At 34.3% G+C, this 23,813-nt stretch overlaps 3 protein-coding genes across 8 annotated transcripts; 1 reads left to right on the top strand and 2 right to left on the bottom strand.

Annotated features, from left to right (window-relative positions):
- Positions 1-331: 331 nt before the first annotated feature.
- LOC123311880 lies at positions 332-1,269 on the bottom strand. The gene is made up of 2 exons (XM_044895995.1): positions 1,089-1,269; positions 332-1,031 (listed from the first exon to the last, which is right to left on the bottom strand). Exon 2 carries the CDS (start codon positions 1,020-1,022, stop codon positions 408-410), a length of 615 nt encoding a protein of 204 aa, XP_044751930.1. The 5' UTR covers positions 1,023-1,031; positions 1,089-1,269; the 3' UTR covers positions 332-407.
- A 3,862-nt stretch (positions 1,270-5,131) lies between these two features.
- On the top strand, positions 5,132-16,356 carry LOC123313811 (serologically defined colon cancer antigen 8 homolog). Of its 5 annotated transcripts, none has more exons than XM_044898843.1 (12): positions 5,132-5,412; positions 8,220-8,534; positions 10,408-10,516; positions 10,935-11,090; positions 11,270-11,496; positions 11,553-11,769; positions 11,861-12,077; positions 12,183-12,421; positions 12,598-12,742; positions 14,157-14,272; positions 14,649-14,751; positions 15,397-16,356. In XM_044898843.1, exons 1-12 carry the CDS (start codon positions 5,138-5,140, stop codon positions 15,978-15,980), a joined length of 2,703 nt encoding a protein of 900 aa, XP_044754778.1. In that variant the 5' UTR covers positions 5,132-5,137; the 3' UTR covers positions 15,981-16,356. The 5 variants fall into 5 exon arrangements, 4 of the variants coding, with proteins under 4 accessions (XP_044754778.1, XP_044754787.1, XP_044754805.1 ...); XM_044898852.1 differs by lacking the exons at positions 14,157-14,272; positions 14,649-14,751 and adding exons at positions 13,239-13,356; positions 14,777-14,862 and having other exon boundaries at positions 15,397-16,355; XM_044898870.1 differs by lacking the exon at positions 14,157-14,272 and adding an exon at positions 13,239-13,356 and having other exon boundaries at positions 15,397-15,608.
- Positions 16,357-17,798: 1,442 nt separating this feature from the next.
- On the bottom strand, positions 17,799-22,216 carry LOC123321766 (damage-control phosphatase ARMT1-like). Of its 2 annotated transcripts, none has more exons than XM_044909519.1 (6): positions 21,961-22,216; positions 21,799-21,904; positions 21,496-21,728; positions 21,242-21,392; positions 20,893-21,049; positions 17,799-18,568 (listed from the first exon to the last, which is right to left on the bottom strand). In XM_044909519.1, exons 1-6 carry the CDS (start codon positions 22,056-22,058, stop codon positions 17,853-17,855), a joined length of 1,461 nt encoding a protein of 486 aa, XP_044765454.1. In that variant the 5' UTR covers positions 22,059-22,216; the 3' UTR covers positions 17,799-17,852. The 2 variants fall into 2 exon arrangements, with proteins under 2 accessions (XP_044765454.1, XP_044765464.1); XM_044909529.1 differs by lacking the exon at positions 17,799-18,568 and adding an exon at positions 19,396-20,170 and having other exon boundaries at positions 21,961-22,213.
- Positions 22,217-23,813: the final 1,597 nt, after the last annotated feature.

Below are 23,813 nucleotides of genomic sequence, written 5' to 3'. Positions count from 1 at the left end.
GATCGGACACAACAAAGACCAAGTATTAAAATGAGAGATTAGGGTTGCCATGCTAATATTGCAAGAATTTAATTTTGAATATATTTGATGAAAAAGCAGTTACATAATCGACTACAAAGTGGTTGACACATAAGGAATATGGCAAATAATTGTAGACTGCAGTAAACCATTGTTAGGTGATTTCAATTTTATATTAATTATATGAAATAACAGTTCCTATTTATAAAATGTATCCGTAACGAATTGTAATTACTATGTAATATAATATAGCAATTACATGAATTCACGAAAAGGTACTTTTGATCATGTTTCAAATGAAAGACTTCAAAACTTCTTCATAATTCAAGTATATTCGAAAAAATTTACAAAAAATTACAATTATAACCTACAATTAAATAGAATAAACTTTAAATATACATCATTTCAGCCATGGAGCTCATTTTTTTAGGAATATGAACTAACGTTTCAAAATAACTTGCTAGTTCATCTATCGTAACATCACAAGGAGGAGCTGTATTCATTCTTGCTTGTGTAGAACAACTAGTCCCAACATTAGAAGAATCACTTCTTTGAACTTTATTAGGAGAACGAGCACTCAGGAAACTTGGGGATGAAAATTTCTTAATATCACACAGACTAATGTTCAACTTTTCACATCCATGAATAAGTGATTTAAAGTCCTGATCATTTTGAGATCCATGTCCAAATAACCTGTCCTTTCTTTTAGAGCAGGATTTTATTTTAGATATTTTCACTTCACCACTGTGATTCAATTTGACATATTTAAATACAGGATCGCGCAAAATTTTTCTATTTGTTCGTTTGAATGACGTTGTATGCTTTATGTTTTGTACATTTTTAGAACAGTCACATGTTCCAAAATTGATACTAGAGAGAGATTTCGATCTTCTACGCATAAATGGATTGTGTGTATGTTTCCTGTCGTCTTCTTTCTTGCTAGAAATATTTTCTATTTCCAACTTTTTCATATTGTTTGATAGATTTAAGTCTTCTTCCGACATTATTCTTCCCTACGAAAATAGATGGATTTCATTTTTGACATAAGGGGGTGAGGAAATTATACTCACAATTAGAAATTATCCTCATTATAGACCAAGAGGTCAAAATGTTTGATCGGGTGAAAGGTTTTCAAGAGCAGATGTACGATTGGAAGGTTTTTTTTGCAAACTCAGATATCACCACATTCCATAAAGCACTGAAGGTCCACAACCAAAACACAAATAAATGATGACTAACGTTGTTTCTGTTTTGTTCTGGCATCTGTCAGACAGAGGAAATTGCTAGAAGTTATACGGCGGGAAGTTTGAAATAAGGTTTCTAGGAATTCAAATAATTTATAATCACAAACTTAAAACCTTCGGAATTAATATCAATTTATTTGTGTATATTAATTCCTTCCTTTCTACAGAGTGTCATTTAAGTTCGAAATTAATCTAATAATCCCAGCCATACGACTCACGCTAGGTACCTGTTGACAAATTATTTTTTTCTGAAAAACCGTTACTTCCAGCAAGAAGTTGAAGGAGGCCTTATTTGTTCAAAATGAATCAAGCTATCAAAAATTAATTTTTCAGTGAATTATGAATAAGGAAAAAGTTTCTTGCGAGTAAAATTTCAGGAGGAGAACAGCTCCAAAATTTTATTTCATTGTCTTCACGATTCCATATAATGTTTACTCAATTTATTTTCATTAGTTTTTTGGTTTCTGAGAAAACATTCAAAAATTGCTGTTCAGGTGCCATCTTTCGGGAGGGGGCTACTCGAAAAGGAACCACTTTTGAATTTTCTCGCAACTATTTATTCACACCATGTATATTCGCTACAGCGGAATATTTCAAAAACCGAGCACAATTTTGAAATCTTAATTGTCGAAGAAAATATTCAAAAAGTTTTAACACTGAATTAACTATTCATTAAAAAATACATGAATTAGTTTTTCTTAAGAGAATTCTATACTTATCCAGCAAATAATATAATAATTTAATGGCATAATAAGGAAATTGGTTTATAAAAATGCACACAAGGAATAACGAATTAATAGAAGAACAAACTAAAATTAGTATGAATACTTTTTGAAACTCCTCATGGGTCCCAATAAAGTGATAAAGTCCCAACATCTAAAACAGAAGGAGTAAAAATAAAAAATTCAAGGAAAACGCATACCCCTCCTAAAGTATCCTTTAATCAATCTTAAAAATATACAGGGTGAGTCCTTGACTCGTACAAATATTTTAACAGCAGATTCTTGAGGTCAAAAGAATGCGGCCCTGATAAAAAGATATAGCCATTTTAAATTTTCATAATGAGCTATGCTATATCTGGAAAAACAAAATAACCTTCAGAATGATTAGCTAAATCTGTGACACTATACAGATCTGTGGATCTTTTAAAAAGAGTTGCATTAAGCCAAAATACCCAATTTTCCGAATATCACAGACATCAGGTATACGAGAAAATATGAGGAATACTTACTTTTACAAAACGTTCATATATTCATTACATAGCATTCAACTTAGTTTCAAGAGTTGGGTTCTTTGCATTTTTGGTATTTTTGTTACTTAATGGTCATAATGAGAAAACTGGAAGACCTGGGTGATATCTTGTGTTAGAAAAATAAATGTAAAATTATATTTCGAAATTCATTTCATTCGAGAAAACCGTTTGTAAGAACTGAAAATATGTAACATATTTTTATGGTTTTCAACAGCCTATATCTTTTAAATCGAGCCTATCCGGAAAAAATGGTATTGAAAAAAAGTGTTTCTTTTGACCTCAAGAATCTACTGTTAAAATATTTGTACGAGTCAAAGACTCACCCATTATAGGGATGCCTGTTTTAGGTAGAGGTAGTTGGGTTGTCTGTATTTAAACATTAGTAGATATAAATGAAAAAAATTACTCATTATTCCTATGAAAATATATTTTTTGTAACTACTTAAACTGAAATTATATTTTAACACAGTTATTCCTAGATTAACTTGTAAGGGTTTAAATTTTTTCAACATCGTCTTTTTGTCCTTTGGAACACATCAGTAGTCAAATGAAAAATATGACGCGATATATTTTGAGCGACCAACTGCATGCATATTATCAATATTTGGTGCAAAGCCGTACTTTGCGTGTTTTGGCGTCTTCAGATTTGAGAATCACGAAAATGATCCGTGTCCCTCTGTTTAGACAAGTGAAAATCAATTTTTCTGCAGAGAAGAATGATGATATTTGATATTTTTAGTTTTATCCGCCAAGGGAATGAAGTGAACCGAGCAAAAACCGATTCAATTATTATTGTTTGTCATTTTGTTTCTGAAGGCATTTACCTATTTCATTTCATTATTATATCGAAGGGAAAAGATATTCTGTTCCTTTCTTCATTTACTTTGATCGGTCAAAATGAAAGTGAAATCATTTCTAGACTTTATTATTATTCGAAAAAAAAATTAAAGAATTACATATTAGCGGGAGCACCGCGTTTTCAACCGTAACCACATATCAAGAAACTTTTAAGCCACCATCGGTAGAGGAAGAGCATTTTGCGTTTTATAAAGAGTTGAAAAATTGGGGGAATTTAAATTTTGAAATGTAAACACCAATTTGATTAGTAACGGTTTTTAAAAGGAACAATAAAGATACCAAGGATCGTCTGTACAGGGTGGGCAAATTTCGATATTTTAGCATCACAATTTTTAAACCAGAGGAGAGAGACAAAATCTGATACCCCATTCAAGTTCTCTTTCTCTGAGGAACTAACAATAGTAGTAGTCATTTATGGCCACTTTCTTTTGTTTTCGAGTTATAAGCAAAAATGGGAAAAATGGCGATATCGAAATAAATTCATATCTCCGCTTATACTCATGATAGAGCTCTGAAATTAAAATATTATACAGGCACTTTTTCATATAGAATTCAGTGGCGTGCTCGCCTTTTTAGCAGGATTTTTAATTACGAAGCTATGACCCAATCCCAAAGTTATGTTTTTTTAAATGGGAAAGCTTAATTTTTACTGATTTCAAAAACATGTAACATCATGTGGTTTGTATCAATATAAATAATAGAAAATGTTCAAAAACTTTTTTTCGCAATATTTCTATGGTTTCACTTTTGATGAGAATAGAAAAATATAGCATCGTATGATTACCACTGTCTCCTTATAGAAGTCCTTTCATTATTATAAAAATTTATGAAATATTATTAATTGGTAATAAAAGGAAATATATCTAGATTCAAATTTTGTGAAAATCGGTAAAAAGCATAGAAAGAATGGCATTGCCGAGAGGAGACTGCTCTTGTTATAGGAAGCTCTATTTTTTTGTGCTCGTCAAAAATTGAAAGCATAGAAATATTGAGAAAAAAGTTTTTTGACCATTTTCTATTATTTATATTGATATAAACCATATGATGTTATATATTTTTGAAATCAGTAAAAATTAAGCTTTCAAAAAATTGCACAGAAATCTGGTGTTTCCATTCAAAAAAACAACTTTGGGTCATAGCTTCGTAATTGAAAATCCTGCTAAAGAGGCGAGCACACCCCTGGATTCTACATAAAAAGTGCCTGTATAATGTTTTAATTTCAGAGCTCTATCATCAGTATTAGCGGAGATATGAATTTATTTCGATATCGCCATTTTTCCAATTTTTGCTTATAACTCGAAAACAAAAGAAAGTGGCCAAAAATCACTACTACTATTGTAAGATTCTCAGAAAAAGAGAACGAGAATGGGGTATCAGATTTTGTCTATCTCCTCTGGTTTAAAAGCTGTATTGCTAAAACATCGAAATTTGCCCACCCAGTACATAGAGGTTTTGCATATTTTCGAATCTAGATTGTCTGCAATTACCTTAAGAAAATCGAATAATAATCGAAGATTTTACAGGAAAAAAGTCTAGTCAAGCAGTTGTAATTATTATTCCGATAACGAAAGAAGTTAAATATTTTGCGAAAACATTCGAAGATAGATTCTGGTCTAACTGTATCAGGATCCTAAATATACCCACTTGAAAAAGAAGGATTTTGATTCTGGATCACAATATCCTAATCGATTCAGCTCTCCCCAAACATACAGCATATGAATTTTTGGATCATCCTGTAAATGTAATTGAAGCATTTCCCGATTATATGATAAATCTGATAATTCTTCGAGTTGCCCTGGTGATCGATCAAACGAAAACGGCCCAAAGAGAAGTTATAAAAGGGGTTGCGCAAAGCGAATTTGATCCTTTTCGTATTCAAACTCAGATGAAGATAATGTATAGCAATTCAACGATGGTAGGTACCAAGAAACCGAGACCAAGCAGTGGCTATTTGGCCAGGCCACGATTGGGTATTTTGAAAAATTTGTACTCCGGCAGACCCATCTCTACTCCTACACAAGAGAAAAAGAAGAGAAGCAAGTGAGTAGAATGATTCCTTCCAAAGGTATACTTATCTAAAAAATCAAAATTATAGTTAATTTTATTACTTCGAAATGAGAGAAGAGTTTTTTTAATTCTGTAGAGAACTTGTTGGTTGACACATTTAAAACTTAATTCATACTCTAATATACAGCCATACTGATATGAAAATATAGCAAGTAGAAGTGATATTTCAATAATTTTTAGTAACCATGTAAGTGGTGAGATATCAAAATACAAGAAAAATTTAAATGTGATTTTATTCGAAAAATTTCTTATGAAAAGCAAGCTCAGTCCCTAGAAATGACTACATATTTGTGTGAATGCCCTTGTTTCAGGTAAGATCACTGTAAATTTAGTACTTTTTTGTGCCACAAAATTTACAGTGATCGACAGCAATTTTTAAACATTGACATATCCATATAGTGTAATTGATTTCGTCTATAATTTTTCGAAAACTTTACTTTAGCTATTTATAGGCATGCTGATTCCCTTACATTTACTTGAAAATATTGCTTTCCATTGTCTTGACGCAAACAAGTTTTTATATTGTTTCGAACGTCCCTCAATACGTCCCTGTCGTTTCCCGTAAATTTAGGCCTTCGGTAGCCATCCACAGAGAGGAACTCTTTGACGAAGTATGGGAGTAGTGGGTCAGAAGAAAAGAAAGAAGCGGTCATCAATACAGAGGCGTAGTTAAGGGTGCAAAATAAATTCGATTGTAGATAAATTATTACTGTTTGTACTGTTTGTAGTTGTAATACATTTTCGTGTGAAAAACTAACGGAAAATGCTGCAAAATCCTATTTGGCGTTTAGAAACTATGTTGCACTAAGGACTTGTTTGCTGGAATTATTGTTCAAATAGTTTCTCTATTTCTGCGTACATTCTTTCACAAAAATTAGTGATTTTGGTCAATGTATTCCATCCAATTCACAGCTTTAAGTTTCGAAAGCTACTAAACAGAGTCAAAATTTTGCTTCTAATGACGAATCAAGAATGGTTACTCTGAAAAATGACGCATTAAAAATATACTACTCGGGAAACTCTAATTCATCAAACATTTGATAAAATACCAAATAGTAATGATGCGAAAGCGTTTTTAGAGTTATGGAGCAATTAAATAGAAATTGAGATTTTCTTTGATATTGAATGGAGGTTGAGAAAATTAATATATATTCCAATCTTTACGTGCTCATTGTGTAAGTTTGACCACAGATCTATATTCACCAGAATTCATAGATTAATAAAACAGAATTACTATGTAGTATCAAGTATTCTCAGAGCATACATGCATGCTTTCCCTATAGCTCGAAGGGTTATTTTTATGAACCACCTTGAGATAGTGTCCACTATTACCCCATTTATCGATTGAAAAATGAATGACCAATCCAACTTCAATACAAACAAGTGCGAAGTGACCAGAAGCAAGCGAAACAAGTGCATATTGTTTCGTCTGCTTCAGGTGTAATAGTATAACTGACAGCTGTGCTTGCAGTGACCCTTTTAAGCAGGTGTTTTACTGAAGGGTAAGTTAATCTTTGGTTTTACAGTAAGGCAAGTTCAGTGAACTTTACCTGACATGATACGTTTTAAAATGATTTATTATATCAGCTTTAAAATCACTACTGAACCAACGAACTTCTTATATTCTACGCTTCTACGCTTGACTAGTGTTAGGTCAGAAAATTGAAGATGGATTTCAGAAAGTGAAAAGTTAAAAAAAAATTGAATTTATAAAAGTAACCAAAAAGGGCTTCTGGTGTTTTTTTTGCAACATCGAGCGTTAAATCAAAATGAACCATTAATATATGCCTTCTACAATTCAAAATGCCCAAAAACAACAAAATTTTAGTTTGATATACAGGGTGAGTCCTTGACTTATATATATTAAAGCAGAAGTTTTCTGAGATCAAGAGAAACATAAAATACAGGTTGTTCGCAATCCATAAAAAAATTTAATTTTGAGTTATATTTCACGAACGATCTCATCGAACGGAATAATTTTTGGAATATAGCTTTTTATTGATGTGATGAATCTTATCCAAATACAAAAATTTCACCCACAACTTCCAGTTTCTTCATTATGACCATCACAAACCATAAAATACCAGAAACTCAAAGAACCCAACTCTGAAATGTTAGTTGAACGCCTGGTATAATGGATATTTAACCATTTTAAAAAATTGGGTAATTCAGTCGAATGCAAATCTGTTTAAAAGATCACCAGAGTGTATATAGTGTCATGGATTCAGCTTGTTATCGTGAAGCGAATTTTTTCTCCTAAGGTGGCATAGCTAATAATGGAAACTTATTTATATCTTTTTATTCTTTTTATCTAGGTCGAATCGGAAAAAATGATTAAGGAAAAAGGCAAAAATCTACTGTTGAAATTTATGTACAAGTCAATGACTGACCCTGTATCCACTTATGCAGCCGTCTTTTTGTTATATCCGATAGAATTTTTGAAAGAGTTGAAGACAATCGCTGATCATCTCAAAAAAAAATGTACGAAATCCTAGTTTTTTTAATACAATTTTTATTTTATTTTTTGAAAATTCATCTTGACAATCTCTGGATTGTTGTGTTGTTGTTGGTGTCTATTATACCAAGGATTATTCCAAATTTACAAGAAAATATGCATTATCACAAGATGCAAATAAAAAATTTCGATGAAAATAAGCTAAACTACATCATGTTGGAAACATTTAGTTATGAATAAGAGAATTCCCAGTTGTTTTTCACATTACCTATTTTTCTGTTGCTTGAGCCCCTTTCAGAAATCGATTTACGTGCACCATTTCCAGGAAGAGTGCTGTACCGAGGATGGAGTTCAGAAAAAAGCCAGACTATGCAGATACTGCCTATCGAGAAGCTGTTTCCAGACTTCGCATCCTGCTTGCCGAGAGTTACACCCCCATAAGAAGGAGCTACAGGGATATAGATAGCGCGGGAGAAGAAACCGATAATCAATCGATAATAAGCGTCGAAAGTAAGGTTTCTAGGCCTCGTCGTTACTACCCACCATACTACCCGCCTATAATTTCGAAGAAATATTATTATCCGCATTTCAAGACCAGCCTCAACACCACAACAGCCACTATTCCTGACAAGAACAATGAGTGAGTATATCATGACAAATTTCCACGATTTATAAAGAACTAGGAGGATCTTAAGCATTGCTCAATCAAGAAATAAGGGAAAATAATAAATACACTGCTCCACAAGAGTTAGGGATATCGTATTCAATCGTTTTTAAAAGTATGTAATCTTCGAGAAAATCGCTGTAAAATCATTTTAAACTCAATAACAACTTGAATCGATCCAATAAAAATCAGTGAGACATTTCTTCAATCTGGTCTCCTTTTTTCTGAAGTTTGGTTCTTTGCATATGCTTCATGAATGTTCTTATTTTGAAATGTCAGTTTATCAACGGCTTCGATTTGAAACGAGTCTTCTGAAAATACCAAGACGTAAATTAACAAACGCTGAGGCTAATAGGGCTATCGGAATGCTACAGGTTGGCCTAACTCAGGTTGTTGTAGCGGAAAGGCTCCAAGTCAGCCAAAGTGTGATATCTCGACTTTGGAATAGGTTCAGGGAGACAGGTTCCGTGTTGGAAAGACCAAGGCTTGGTGGGCGACGAAAAACATCACCTGCTCAGGATCGTTTCATCACCGTTTCGTCTACATCTACGTGTAGAATGCTACGGAATACTTTTCAAAATGCAGTTTCCATCGAAACCATCAGACGACGTTTGAGAGAGGTGAATCTAGGTTCTAGACGTCCATTAAGAGGAGTTCCATTAACACGTGACCATAAGCGTCAAAGACTGGAATGGGCATGGCAACATCATCATCATCATCATCAATTGGAACGATCAATGGCGTAGTGTCCTTTTCACTGATAAATCCAGATATGGACGATTATCAGATTCTCGAAGAATAAGGGTATGGACAATCCCACGCATACCCTGTAATCGTGGCTATGTCCAAGAAGTCCATCCATTCCTAGGGGGTAGTGTTATGGTATGGGCCGGGATATGTTTCAACGGGCGCACAGATCTACACATTTGTCCTGGGAATATGACCGCCTTACACTATAGGGAGCATGTCAAAGACTATGTTGTGCCAAATCTTCACGCTGCTATTGGTGAAACTTTTCAATTTCTAAACGATAACGCTAGACCGCACCGTGCAGCCATAGTTGAGAATGCGCGCGAGGAGCTTGGTATTCCACATTTACCAATACCTCCGCACTCACCAGATTTGAATTGCATAGAACATGCATGGGATATGCTCCAAAGAAGATTAGATAATAATCATCAATCTACTCCAGAATCCTTAAATAATATGAGAGAGCTTCTGCGCCGTTTATGGAACCAAATTCCTCAAGAAATGTTCAACAACCTCGTGTGTAGTATGCAAAGAAGATGTCAAGCTGTGTAGGCCATACATTGTGTTGATAGTCTAAAAATGCTTTAATTCTCTGGGAATAAAATGTCGTTATTTTACTCGATTTTTCTTAACCACTCTGTATACGCTGCAGACCTACAGGCTAAAATTAATTTGCAACTTGAAATCATATTAATATGAATTTTCATCACAAAAATCTTTTTTTCACTATATTTCTTTGCAATTTAAGTCAATATCCCTAACTCATGTGGAGCAGTTTATTATTCGAATTCTAATCGTAAAAAAAATTCAAAGTTTCAGGTTCCACTCTTTTAAATATCAAAGTAAACGGCGAAATCCTTCGAAACATGCAATATGCGTAGTTTTAGTTTTATATACAAACATGCCAACATATCAATCAAAAGAGTCTAACGGTGTTAGATCAGATAATGGTTATGGCCATACGAACATTTCCCGTCTTCCTTTCTTATGATTTAGAAATTTATATCGTTGTAACGAATCCTACATATGTAATTATAAATGGATGAGATAAAAAAACGTTTTTATTTAATGATCCAATTCTGATCCAATCGAATTATAGCGAGCCCCCAAAGTATGAGAACAGTTCTGCTCCACCTGAAATATTGTCTTATCTTGAACAACAAGACGACTATATTGATCAACTGGAAAAAGAGTCAAGATTCTGCAAGGTAAGTAAATTTCTTTAAAGCTCATAGTTTGGAAAAAGGTCACTTACTGCTTAGTAGACGAATTTATGTTTGGGATATAATTTTGGAGTGCGGATGAAAGTAGAATAAAAAAGTTGATTCAGTATTCGATTCAAATTAGCGAACAATAAGGTCTGTTTTTCTTTTTAAGGTAGATTCTAAGTTGACTCATTCTCGAATACATCTCATGTTGATCATTGAAATGAATGGAAAATATAATATCTGAGATTCTGAATATCTGAATTGTGATGGTGTTTTGGTAGTTCGATTTAGATCCTAACATTGGTTGATTTTATATCAGCGGGTGTTATCTGAATTATTGATAATATATATTTTACGGGAATTAAATGAACCTCGGCTCTGCTCTGATACAAATAAACAAATAATTAATTTTTTTCAGAGCGAACTTTCATCTCTTCTGAGTAAGGTTAAAGAAGTAATAAATGAAAATGAAGTCCTTCACGAGAAACAGAAAACTAAATTTCTCAAATCAGTGTTCGATGAATTAGAGCCAGACACAGAAACAACGGAAACTGAAACAGAATTTAAAAAGAAAGTAAGTAAGAGAAGGTAGAAAAGAGCTATAAGACAACAAACCGAATTATCCTTTTTGTTTTTCACATCATACAGTACATTTTGTTTATATTGTTGTTATATTTTGAAAGTAAGAATAAAGAGAATTATTTCAATTTGCTTTTATTTCTTTATTTTCGCAATGAATTCTTATATTTTCAGCAATCAAAATCACCGTCGAAGAAGAAAAAACCAACCTTCGAAGCACCCTCCATAGTGTTCGAATCCAGAATATCCGAATTAGAGGCTCAATTAACTCAGGCAAAGATCGATTTGAGGAAAGCACAAGAAGAGAATGAAAGTTACAAAAGGAAAATAGCAGATGGGACTATCATACTGGATGGTGTCGGTACGGAATCTTACAAGAGACAAATAGAAAACTTGCAGAGGTAGAATAAGGTGATATATTAAGTTTCGAAAGTTAAACTACCATGATTTATTATAGAGAAAAAAATCAACTTCAAGAATCAGTTGCAAAACTCGAGAACGCTATTACAAAGTTGAAATACAAGGAGAATGATTCCACGGATGCTGTTAAAAGGAGTTTAGATGCTGCAGAACATGCGCAGTACGAAAAGAATGCTGCTGAAATGGAAATAAGAAGGTTAAAAGATGAGTTGGAACGCCAACACAGCAAACTGAGGGACGCGATAGCAGACCAAGTGAGACACAACAATATAAATAAATATACAATAAATTAATGTATATTACCGAAAGAGAAAATACAAAAAATGTTTTATTTTTTGTGAACAGAGCCGTAGGATATCAGAGGAACGAGGTGCTGTAGAGAGAAGGTATACCCAACAAATTGAACAGCTAACAACAGAACTAGGTGTACAATGGGAAACAACCAATAAATTACAAATGGAGTTAGATAAACAGAGAAGAGAAAATGGCGATCTGAGAAGGGAATGCGCTCAAAAACAAGCTCTAATCGATGAGCTGAAGAAGGACATGCAAAGTAAAATAAGTATGTGATCTTATTTCGTAAACCGAATCAAATAAACAGCTTGTATTGGTAGAACTGCCTCAGAGTGAATATACCCCGAAATTTCCTTATGAACTTTCTCCACAGTTACTCTACAATCAGATATAGGAGTGACTGGTGCCGAGAAGAGTGCTCTGGAGCAACAAATCTCCTCCCTTCAGCTCGCAAATGAGCGCAATGAGAGACACTACAAGCAAGAAATAGCGAGGTTGCAAGCGGAGCTGCAATCCTTAAGGCAAAGGTCCGACAGAGCTGATGCCGACCTCATTCACAGTCGAAGAGAAAATTTGAGGTTGAACGAGCAATTGGCCTCTTTGGAGAAGGAGGTTAGTATCGAAAATAGCGAGTCCTTTGGCGAGGGTTTCAAATTTTGAGAATGGAACTTTTCGTCAGTCAAGATGGTCGAAATAGATTTCATAGAAAGACTCAAACCAGAATGGTCGATGCTTATATCATTGTGGAAAGTCATTAAGATTCAAATTTGAGGTGCCTTGTTTTTCAGATGAAACTTAACGCTGCCCTATCAGAAGAATCGACCAGAAGACCTGCTCATCCAGCTGATTCAATAGCTCTTCCTTCGCCAACCCAGAAAAAAGAAGATAGGGAAGAATTAGGATCCTTAATCCATGATCTCGAGTCGAAACATGGTAGGTACCTGTCAGAAAAGTCCTATAGAGAAGCCATTACATGATTTTCTCGATTTCTGTTGAATCTTGACTAATAATCTTATGGGAATTATCAGGATGCCAGTTTTAGTAGTAGCTAATCTTCTCTTAATCGAAAATCCGAATTTGAGTCCGTCGTTCTTGGCTTTATTTCTTAATTATTATTATCTGTGCGCATTGCATATTTTTGGTATCAAAAAAAGGATAAGCCGACCACTCAATCACTTGATGCTTTATGCATTACCCTTAATGGTGAGCTTATGGAGAGTAACTAAGAACTGATACCCAAGAAAGGGATCAATCTAATTGGAGAATGGTGTGGATGTGTTTGCCATCTGCCCATGAGACTGGCCTCTTTCTTAGGTATTAGTTCTCAATTACTCTGCATGAACTCACCACACCACATATAAGTTAGGATTGAGAAGAGTTTCTCCATGAGTTGACAAGGGATATGTATAACATGGCCTTATTGTTGCAGAGGCTACAGTAGCTGAGCTAGAAGGCAAGATCAAAACCCAAAATCAACTCATGGATAAACTGTCAGCTGAATGTCAGGCACTTACCGTTAAATTAGAGGATGTAAATGCTAAGCATAAGTAAGAAACATGATTAATTTTTATCAAGAGTTAAGAGAATATGTGGCAATTTTAATTCAGATGTCAAGCCATGAAATTAAAATAAATATAGGTACCCTTTTTTGCAGTTCGCTTCATTTCAATATCATAGTATATTTTGAGTAAATATATGGAGTCCACATTAAAGGAATAAAAAATTGCCTAATGTTTTCTAGCAATTGAAAAAAAACTACCAATATTTCACATTGATTTGATATTGATGTGAAATATTTGTAGTTTCCATATCCAAGGTATTTACCACTTTTGTTTCAATTGCGTATTTCACCTCTTCTTGGTGAGTTTTTGATCGTACATTTAATACAACAGAAGATTGATTTTTGAGGTCAAAAAGAAACACTTTTTTCCTTCACGATTTTCTCCGATACGGCCCAGATAAAGTTTCATAATGAGCTCAGCCACCACTGGAAAAATTAAATTTCCGTCAGAATAACAAGCTAAATCTATGCCATCGATTGAAACTCAATCTAGGAGGATTCTGCATCTTCTGCAACTCTTTAGGGTTTTCACTCCCACTTTCTTTTGACCTCAGGAAATCTTCTGTCAAAATGTATGTCAAAAACTCACCCTTTATATTCGATAGTACGAACCTCAGAACTGAATAGAATCACATCAATAATTCGAAGTAAAATCTATAATATTATTATCGAAATGATTTTACAGGAATGTTAAATGACATCTGGTTTAACGAAAAAACTAACCAACTAAATAACAAGAAAATTATTATTTTCCGGAAAATTTCTAATGCAACTTGTGTTTGGTAGGAATGGACCGAGAAAGCCCAAAAAACGCGTCCGCTTCAACTTCAGTCCAACCAACCAAACGCAAGGAGCCAATTAAACTAGATATTAGCGTCAAAGTGGTCCCCAAATCTCGTAAGGTTAGTAATTTGAATGACGCCCTGCAAAATGCATATCCACCCCCCATTATTTTGAATCTCAGATTTCGTAAATCAATTATGAAAAGGCGGTTCGAAATGAATTTGAAAACAATTCATTGCCCCAAAGACTATAAAATTAAAAATTGAACTAAAAAATTCTAATAGAGGAAAATAACGACAGAGGCCTACCTTGGGTCTAGGGTCGTACGCAACAATATCTTTCTGGTACGCACCAAAATTTGTTTCTTATTTGAAAGAGTGTTTCCTTTACCATAAAATATTCTTCAGAATTGCCAAGAGTGTGTCGGCAAAATTGTCAATGTTGTGTATCATTGAATTCAAAGAGTATAACTGAAACTATTCTGTTTTGCGATAGGGATCAAAGGGCAAATTTAGCTTTAGAGAACCTAGAATTACATACACGACTGCGAGAGGTGTGGAAATGCTTGAAAGATGTAACAGCACTGGAAAAATCGGAGGTAATATGCATTTTTTTCTTTCTAGGGAGGAAATACGGGAGCTACAAACTAGCCTAAGTCTATTGAATAGTAGGTTCACTATGTCAGAGCGACCATCTTACAAAAGTGAAGGTACTTAGTACTAAATATTAGAAAAACGTGTACATAAATTAAGTATTTTAGCTGATCATGCTCCATTAGTTATGATGAATAATAGTTACTTCTTCTTCATTATTATTACACACTACACAGTCGCTTATTTTCAATTGTCTCAAGTTTATCATCTTCATTTTTATTAAAGATTTTTCTAGCTATTATTTATTTCAGCTGATATCTCTTATTTCGAAATATTATCCTGAATTCTTGAATCTTGCCCATTTTATTATTTTCTTGTTCCATTACACTCCCTATAAGGTGCTGTCAATGATTTCTGGATATATTTGAAAAAAAAAATATGCAAGTTCCTTTGCTAGTTATCTATATTTGCGTTAAAAAAAACAAAATTTAAGGGGTTTTGAAGGAAATAGACAATGTACCTTTAGACTAGGCATGCACTCATTGAAAGACTGAAATGAGTAACAGTTCATTTTTGTAATAAGTCATCTTTAAGTTATTTAGCCATACAAGTGGATCCTTATTTAGATCGATTTTATGATTCAATTCCAGATGAAAGAAGTCATTCAGCTGGCAATGCACAAGAATATCGAGAAAAATCAGAAGAACCAATGACCAATCAGCAGTCACAAGAAGAAAATCATGAACCAGGCAAGCCTACAGAGCAAGAACATCCTCAATACCAGAAAGAACTAACAGATGAGCCGAAAGTACATAATCCTGAAGAACAAGAGACTCCACCAGTTGATACGCAGCAAACTATTCCTGAACAATCCGAAGTACAATACACGGAATATGATCCAAACACCGAACAGCAATACGATCAACAATACGCATCTGAAGATCAATATAACCAGCAACAGTACGATCCCAATTATCAATACGACCCAAACACTGGGTATCAAACGGGCCCCAACGGTGAATACATAACCGACCCAAATCAGCAATATGACCAATATTCTTACGAGAACCAACATTACCAAAATGATCCAAATCAGGATTATCCAGAAGGAATGGTAGAGCAATATCAAAGCGATCCAAACCAACAATTCGCAGCTGAAACTTACGATCAGAATCCTGATCCGAATCAACAATATACTGGGGATACTGTTCCAGTTGATTCAACACAACATTGAAAGGAGCAGCATGAAAAATAACATGAGATGAGGCGACAGTCTGAATTGTAGTCATTTAAAAGTACAGAGGCGCGTACTCACCGACCAACAGAAATCCCAACTTGCAACGGCAATAAAAATCCCATAAAATTATAAGACGCTCGTCATTGGTTTGACAATGCTTCGAAGCGATCCGAGAGCTGTCGGTATTTGCCGACAAAGGAAAGAAAAAGCTTGCTTCACAACGAAGAACGGATGACGTACTCACTGCTGCAACATGAAACACAAGTGAATTTTAGTTGTCGTTGCAGTTGTGGTCCGACAGTGCCCAATTGCCCAATTTATATACATTGAAAATGTTTTGAATTTGAAGCTTTACTCAGAAGCGTAAAACACCTACCTTTTACGCTTCTCGTTATTATTATTAGTTTTTGATGGAATCTGATAGGTACTGTATTTTTTTATTCTATAAATGATATTTAAGTTTCGTTTTGTTTAGAAGAATTTAATTTGTTGAGTTTTTTTAAGTATAATTGTTATGACTGTTATGAATATTCTACTTCAATTCGGTAGTAGATTATAAGATAAACCAATATTCGTTACCGATACAAGTATAAAGATATAAAGAACATTCTTGCTGAATGACTCATCAACTATTATATAATCAATTAATAATAAGTGCAATTTCAATTGTGTCGATGTTTTATAAATGCTTACTTATCAATAATAATTCGTAAATGATAACCAAATATTTAATTGAATAAAACTGATCCTTTGAAAACTTGTATCTATTAAACCCTCTTTTTCAAGACCTACGAGAAATTTCAGAAAGGAGTATTATGGCAGTAGTGATCTGACGAGGTCAAATAAGACCGAAACCATGGTCAGCATCTACTCTTTCTCGATAGAATGGTCTTTCTGTTAATACTCTGAGTGATGGTAAATAGTGGGCTAGTTAGATTTGTATCGTAACATTTTTCGATTTTAATAATAATGGGTGTTCTGAATTAATTTTAGTTATTATTTTTCCACCTCAAATGTGGTTGAGTTAATGAGGCATTGAAACAAATGATTCTTTTATTGTACCGCTACCTACTGGTAGTTATTAATTCGTGTTGCTGTGAAAAAGGGATTTAGTCGTGAAGTTAAACGTATTAGCCGATCTTTGCGAAGGTTGTAGCTCTTGCTCTTCTAACCGGATGAGCATAGGCAGCACTAGTACAATAGCGATTATACGCTCTACTAACTATACTTGTGACACCCGGTTACGGTAAGCAACTTCTTGTCAAGTTAAACATTAGTTTGATCAACAAGCTTGTAAACAAATGTTAAACTCGTGACAATTAATCCACAATTGATATTACAAAAAAAAATCATAAGCCTACAAGGAATGAGATTCACCCCTACGGTTTTTACTTACGCCATTAAGGTGATACGAGGACCATATTTGTTTGTGTGTGTGTCATATGCAAACATACACCTTTCCCCAATGACGCTGAAAATTTGGATGTCGATTGAAATTCAATCTGGGAGGATTTGCATTTTCTGAAACTTTTTAAGGTTTTCACTCCCAATCTCTGGAAGAAAATCAATTAAAAAATTGAAATAAACGATTTGTTCCAGCGTAAATTCTTGCACTAATTTGTCAGGAGCAAATCAAGTAGAAAAAATCGATTTTGTTCTAGAGATTGGTAGTAAAAACTCTAAAAAATTCCAGAAAATGCTGAAAATGTGTTTCTAGTGCAAGAAGTTAATTTTCTACGCACATTTTTGAGCAAGGTATGTCAAGCTACTCACGCTGTTGAATTGAACTAATCCTAGATATAGTTTTTCTAGAAATTCCGAAACAAGTTTTAATCAAGTAAGATTGAAATATAAGTTACAATAAGTCGATTAATTCCTGCACAAGCATACCGCACCGAAATCAGCCATGGGCGCCGTGCCAGACCATCCTGAAAGCGCAGATTCTTCTCTCATGGGCGTACCGAACGACAATATATGTAAATTGTCTTCCCCCATCAACGGAACAATTTTATCTGAGAATTGAATAGTCCCATATTCCCCAACTTCCATCCATTTCGAATTCTGCCCTTCACATTTATCGGCAAGACCTTTTGGAAAACCACAAACGATTTCCGATTTCAAAATTCGAATGCAACATAATTTGGACGGACCGAAATATCCCTGGGCATCTGACAGTGTTATTTCGGGATTATGGTACATTTCTCTGAACACTTTCCGGTAACTTGCGTCCCCTTTTATGAATATCATTTTGGACGCGCTCAGGTCGTCGTAAAGCATCCTATCGTACTTGTGCATCATGGCGTAATCCACTGGTAGAGTCCAGAAATCGCTCGTTCTGAGTATCCAAAGATGGGAATCGAAATATCTGGACCACTGGTCCCCTAATTGTTGCATCATTGGCTCTTCGTACGTTTTGCACAGTTGGTCTAGGGTCCATTTTACATCGTTGGTAGTTACGTCGGAAATATACCAAGGGATCTTCTTGCAATGAAAAATAACTTTTTTACAAACCCCTTTCGACATGAGATAATCGCCTAATGCCAAGTCCGCTACTAGCTCTGCTCCTCCATTATCCAAGACTATATCTGAAAATGATGATCAACCACTATGAATATTTCATTGAATACAGCTTGGTTTCACCCTCTTTCATTACAAAATTAATTTCGACTGAAATCAAGAATATCCATCTCCTCAATACGTCCCTGACACGATTGACTTTCAACAAGTTTTAATCGAGACTATCTAAGGGTCGCTAGTACACGGTATGAACAATTCCTCAATTTTTCGGTAGATGGCGCTAAAAATCGATCAAACCTACAGTGACTGTATACCCCTTCACCTTTATTATATATGGGAGTATAAAGTCACTATAATTAAACCTACAGTGACTCTAAGAAGATTTAGAGTCACTGTAATAAAACTCATGATTATGGAGGGTAGTAGAGATACAAGTCACCGATCCCCAAACTAATTTCATGGCAGAACAATGTATTAGATGAATTTTGATATTTGAGGTTGTATATTGAAAACGGGTACTAAGTGACAAGGAGTCTCATCCCAAATAGGGTATATAGTCACTATAATCAAACCTACAGTGACTACATACCCCTTCACCTTTATTATATATGTGGGTATAAAGTCACTATAATCAAACCTACAGTGACTCTAAGAAGAGTTAGAGTCACTGTAATGAAACTCATGACTATGGAGGGTAGTAGAGATACAACTCACCGATCCCCAAACTAATTTCATGGCAAAAAAATGTATCAAATGAATTTTGATATTTGAGGTTGTATATTGAAAACGGCTACTAAGTGACCTGGAGTCTCATGCCAAATGGATTTCCCAGGTAGTGTCAACAACCTCCTTAGAATGAAAGATTCGAAAAGATACTCACATCCAATAAAACGTATTGGTTTCAACGATTTTATTCATTATAAACTTTGAAAAAGTAGAAATTCAATAAGAAGAGTATGATTCGTGAATGAACAAAAATAAATCGAATCAAGCATCACATGTAATGGCAACCGCTATATCTTTTTTTGTAGGAGTCCAGTAATGAAACATATCTTTCAAATTATCAAGGTCCTCCTCATCCATGAGCGGCACAATCTTGTCAGAAAACTGAATAACCCCATAATTCCCACTTTCCATCCATAACGGATCTTTCACATCTAACTCATCAGCCAAATTGTTTGGTAAACCACAAATAATTTCTGCTTTACATGTTCTAATGGCACAAAGCCGAGCTGGTGCAAATTGGCCTTGAGCATCAGCAACAGGTGTTTCGGCGCACCAAAACATTTCCCTGAATAATTTTCTGTAGTTCAGATCTCCCTTGAATATAATAAGTTTGGACAACGCCAGGTGCTTGTACAATTCTCTATCATATTTATGCATCATTTCAAATTCTACTGGCAGTGTCCAGAAATCGCTGGATTTTATTGACCAAGTGTTATTTTCGAAATTTTTCGACCAAATCTCTCCAAACGACTTCAATAATTCACACTCGTTTTCGCTCATCTCTTTCAACATCCATTTGATATCCTTGAGCATTACATCAGACATGAACCACGGCAAGGATTTGACGTGAAAATTCACCTTTTTAACTAAATTTTTTTCAGTTAAATAATGAGCTACACACAGATCTGAAAGCAATTCTGCTCCTGCATTATCCAGAATGATATCTGAAAATGAATGGATAAAATATTCTTTATAATAGGTCCAGAATAAAATATGGGAATGAAAAGTTAGTATTGTTTAGTGTTTGAAGCACTTACCTTTCTTTGATCAACAAAGCACAACAGATTAAATGAACATATGTTAGCAAACTACCACAATCATGCAATGGGAACATGAAGAATAATTATGAATTAAGCACCAATTGAAGATTTTTACAATATTGACACTGATTATGGCACTAAACTTTCTGATACCTTCATGGTTATTCTACAACCAAGAACAAGAAATGCAACAATAACATAATATGTACTCAATTAAATAAATACTTTCACAAAACTTAAAGAAAAATTAGAATACGTTAATAACCCAGTTTTAATCAACTAACAAGATAAGATGATTATATATGCATTCTAATGATTTTAGGAAGTGTTTTAGTCGACCTCTAATAGATAAAATTACTAGAAATTCAGAATAACTAGCTAAAGCATAAATCACTTATTTCAATGCATTGGTGAAAATATAATTGGAAATGTGAATCTGCAAAGCTAATTCATGCAACAATCAAAATCTCTCGGTATAATGATTTTACAAAAACTCTCTTCCAATTTTTAACTCAAATGCTCCCAATATTAGAGGAACACACTTTTTCTTGGTAGAGATTAATAAGCCAAAGCCAAATACCTATTCTACAGCTATTTGGAATAAACGTATTCAAGAGCAACTTTACCTATGGCTTCCCCCTCTGAACTTTGAAGTGCATTCCATATTTTTTCAGAATCATTAACCAGGACATTTTTTGACAACTCAGACAATTGATCACCTAGGATTGGATTCACCCCATCTGGACTTAACGACAAGTCGCATTTGTTACTCCAGAGATTGATCTAGAAATATTAATACATGAAAAGATTTTATTGAATAAACCATTCATGACAAATTAAGGTCCCTCAATATTATTATCATTTCAATAAGGGAAATTTTGATGTTATTAGTCTAATATTTATTACAATATTTCAAAGGAAATATTTTGATGGGACGAAAAGTTGACTAAATATTCAATAAGATTTACTACAAACCTGTAATAAAGTACAAAAATCTTCTTTGTTAGCAAGGGGATTCTTAGCAAAATTTTGCAGTTGAGCCAACGTTTCTTTTATTTGGGGAACCCCACTACGGAAGAGTTCCTCTTTATTGAATCGGAAGGGATCAAAATCCTTCAGGTATTTCCTAAAAGATTGAATTCACCATGAGTACTTTTCTTGATATATGCAGTCTATGAAAAGCTTCATTCTATACGAGCTTCTTATTAATACATTCATTCACAACCTACGTTTTCTCAAATGCTTCCCAAATTTTTCTATACATGTAGCATTCGACCAACAGCCAAACGGTATGAAAAGGGGTGGGTACTCCTTCCATTCCATCTCGTTCTCGAATGTATTCGTTATAAATTGCTGCATCAGGAGCTTGAGATCTTATATTTTTTAATGGTTTGTTAGTTTGAATTTCATATTTGAGTCTAGAGAGCTTTCCCACTACGGTCTTAATTTCGTCTCTTGCTTCCTAAAATGCATAGTTATGAGTAAATTCAGACAAATTTCTCTCATCAATTTGAAAATGTTCTCGAACTCACACTTCCATACTCTTTTGCGATATCATCTTTTTTCTGAGATAAACTATCAATAGTTTTGGTTAGAATTACAGGTAATCTATCTCGAACTGTCCGAAATGCAAAACTTCTGTAAATCCAAATATGAGTGGTTAGTATGAACACCGCCTTCTTTACCAATTTTACCTTCGGAAAAACGCTGTTAATTTAACATTTCTTGGGGTTCTTAGATCCATGGTTCTATTATACGCGCAGAAGCAAGGACGAGACGCTTTTAGTGCCATCTTTTCGAAATAATGAGATGTTAATCAAAATTGAATACTGAAATTTAAATGCGATTGCTGGAACTATTTGACCTTTAGAGACCTTGTTGAATTACTATAATTTTTAGAATTTTGAAGGAGACGGAATGATGACGGAAATTTCGAAATGAAAAATCATAGAAGGAGATATTTGAATTCTGAACATTGACCGCTTTTCAGATTTGAAATATGGAAATGGAAACAGATTTTCAACCAAGATTTATGATTGCAGTATGTTACTGAAGAAAAGCTATTAATTAATTAGTCTTTGATATTGCTGGTAGGACTTTTCGACTATTTAAGAACCACAGATTGTGAACAATATGTAAAATGAAAAAGCAGTAGCGCAACAAAAAGCGCGGTAATGTAGGTATGTTTAAAAAAAAGGAAAAAAAGCCCAGGAATGAATTAAATGCTCGTCCCATGAAGAAAATCATTTTTATGCTTATAATTTCATCACTCATTTCACAATATTCATCGATAACTTATGCACAAGCGGGCTAACGAAAATTTCATACGCCTATATTTTCCGGCTTTATAACGAAATGGGTAGGTAGATTTTCCATTTGAAAGCGAAAAACTTGTCTTCTTTTTTTCCCTGCATATTCAATCCACTACCGACTGGGAGAAGCCCAATCTGCTGTTTTTTAATAGGGTAAGGGGAGTTTTCAATACCTGGTCGCTGAGTTAATGGTGTATCGGGCCCTTTAATTTCACTTGAAATTTTTCATGGCTAACGAAATGGCGGCTAATTAAAAAAATATCATTTTCACTTATGTAGAGTTCCAGAATTACATCTCGGAGGAAAGAGAGCGAGCAGACTTTGCTCTGATTCGTAGATAGACGTAGATCTGCGCTCTGATTGGACGGTATGACGTAACAGATTAAAAAGATGCGATTCTGGAACGAGCCATTAATTTGTCATTTGCAACTAGATAGTGTGTTTGAATATCCTTCTACCTTATGACAAATCGTGTAAGGTAGAAGTGAAGAATGGAGGACAGTTTTTTTCTAAAAACTCATTTCTAGAAGTGGAGTTAGTTCAAGGGTATGTCATGAATCATAATGCAGGTTGCCCAGAAATGCGACCAACAAAAACTTATAGTGAATTATTATTTGCTGTCTATATAGAATAATTTTGATAGGATTTAAGGTGCATGTGTATTCGAAATTCGACTTATCACCTAGCTTGTCCTGAGGACTAGCCTCCTTGATATGAAGCCCAATCATATAATGGAGTTTGTTTGAGCTGGAGGGCAAACCACCAAACTATAAGCTATAATCTTGTCCAAAAATGCTTCTTTTGGAACCATTCAATACAAATTATTTCGTAACATGTTTTATATCAAAAACTGAAATTCAGTATAGTGTTAATTTCGATTTCTCACATCAACCAGGGGCGTATTATTCGGGTAAGGAGAAGGGTATTTTCATTTACAACTTTTCTTGTCTTAATTTTTTAAGATTTTTGGCATCAAACTTTGAAATTTTCCAACTTCCTCTGGAAAAAGGTATCCTTAACGGTTAACGCTAGGACACATCATTTTTTTAGAGAAATATCGATTCGAACCGCATCTTTGAAGAGCTGTAGCTTCAAAACGAACCATTTTTTTGACGAGGTGATATTTAAGTCCAATCAACCCAAACTTTCGTAAAGTACAAGTTTATCGAAAGTATTTCATTTTACACTTCTGGTGTCCGGAACGAACAACAGTTGGAAATTAAAATAGTAGGTAC

The sequence above is a fragment of the Coccinella septempunctata genome, chromosome 1 (assembly GCF_907165205.1).
Source record: "Coccinella septempunctata chromosome 1, icCocSept1.1, whole genome shotgun sequence".
Classification (NCBI taxonomy): Eukaryota; Metazoa; Arthropoda; class Insecta; order Coleoptera; family Coccinellidae; genus Coccinella; species Coccinella septempunctata.
The sequence above is the reverse complement of the archived record's forward strand: the minus strand, read 5'-3'. Positions and strand labels throughout refer to the sequence as shown.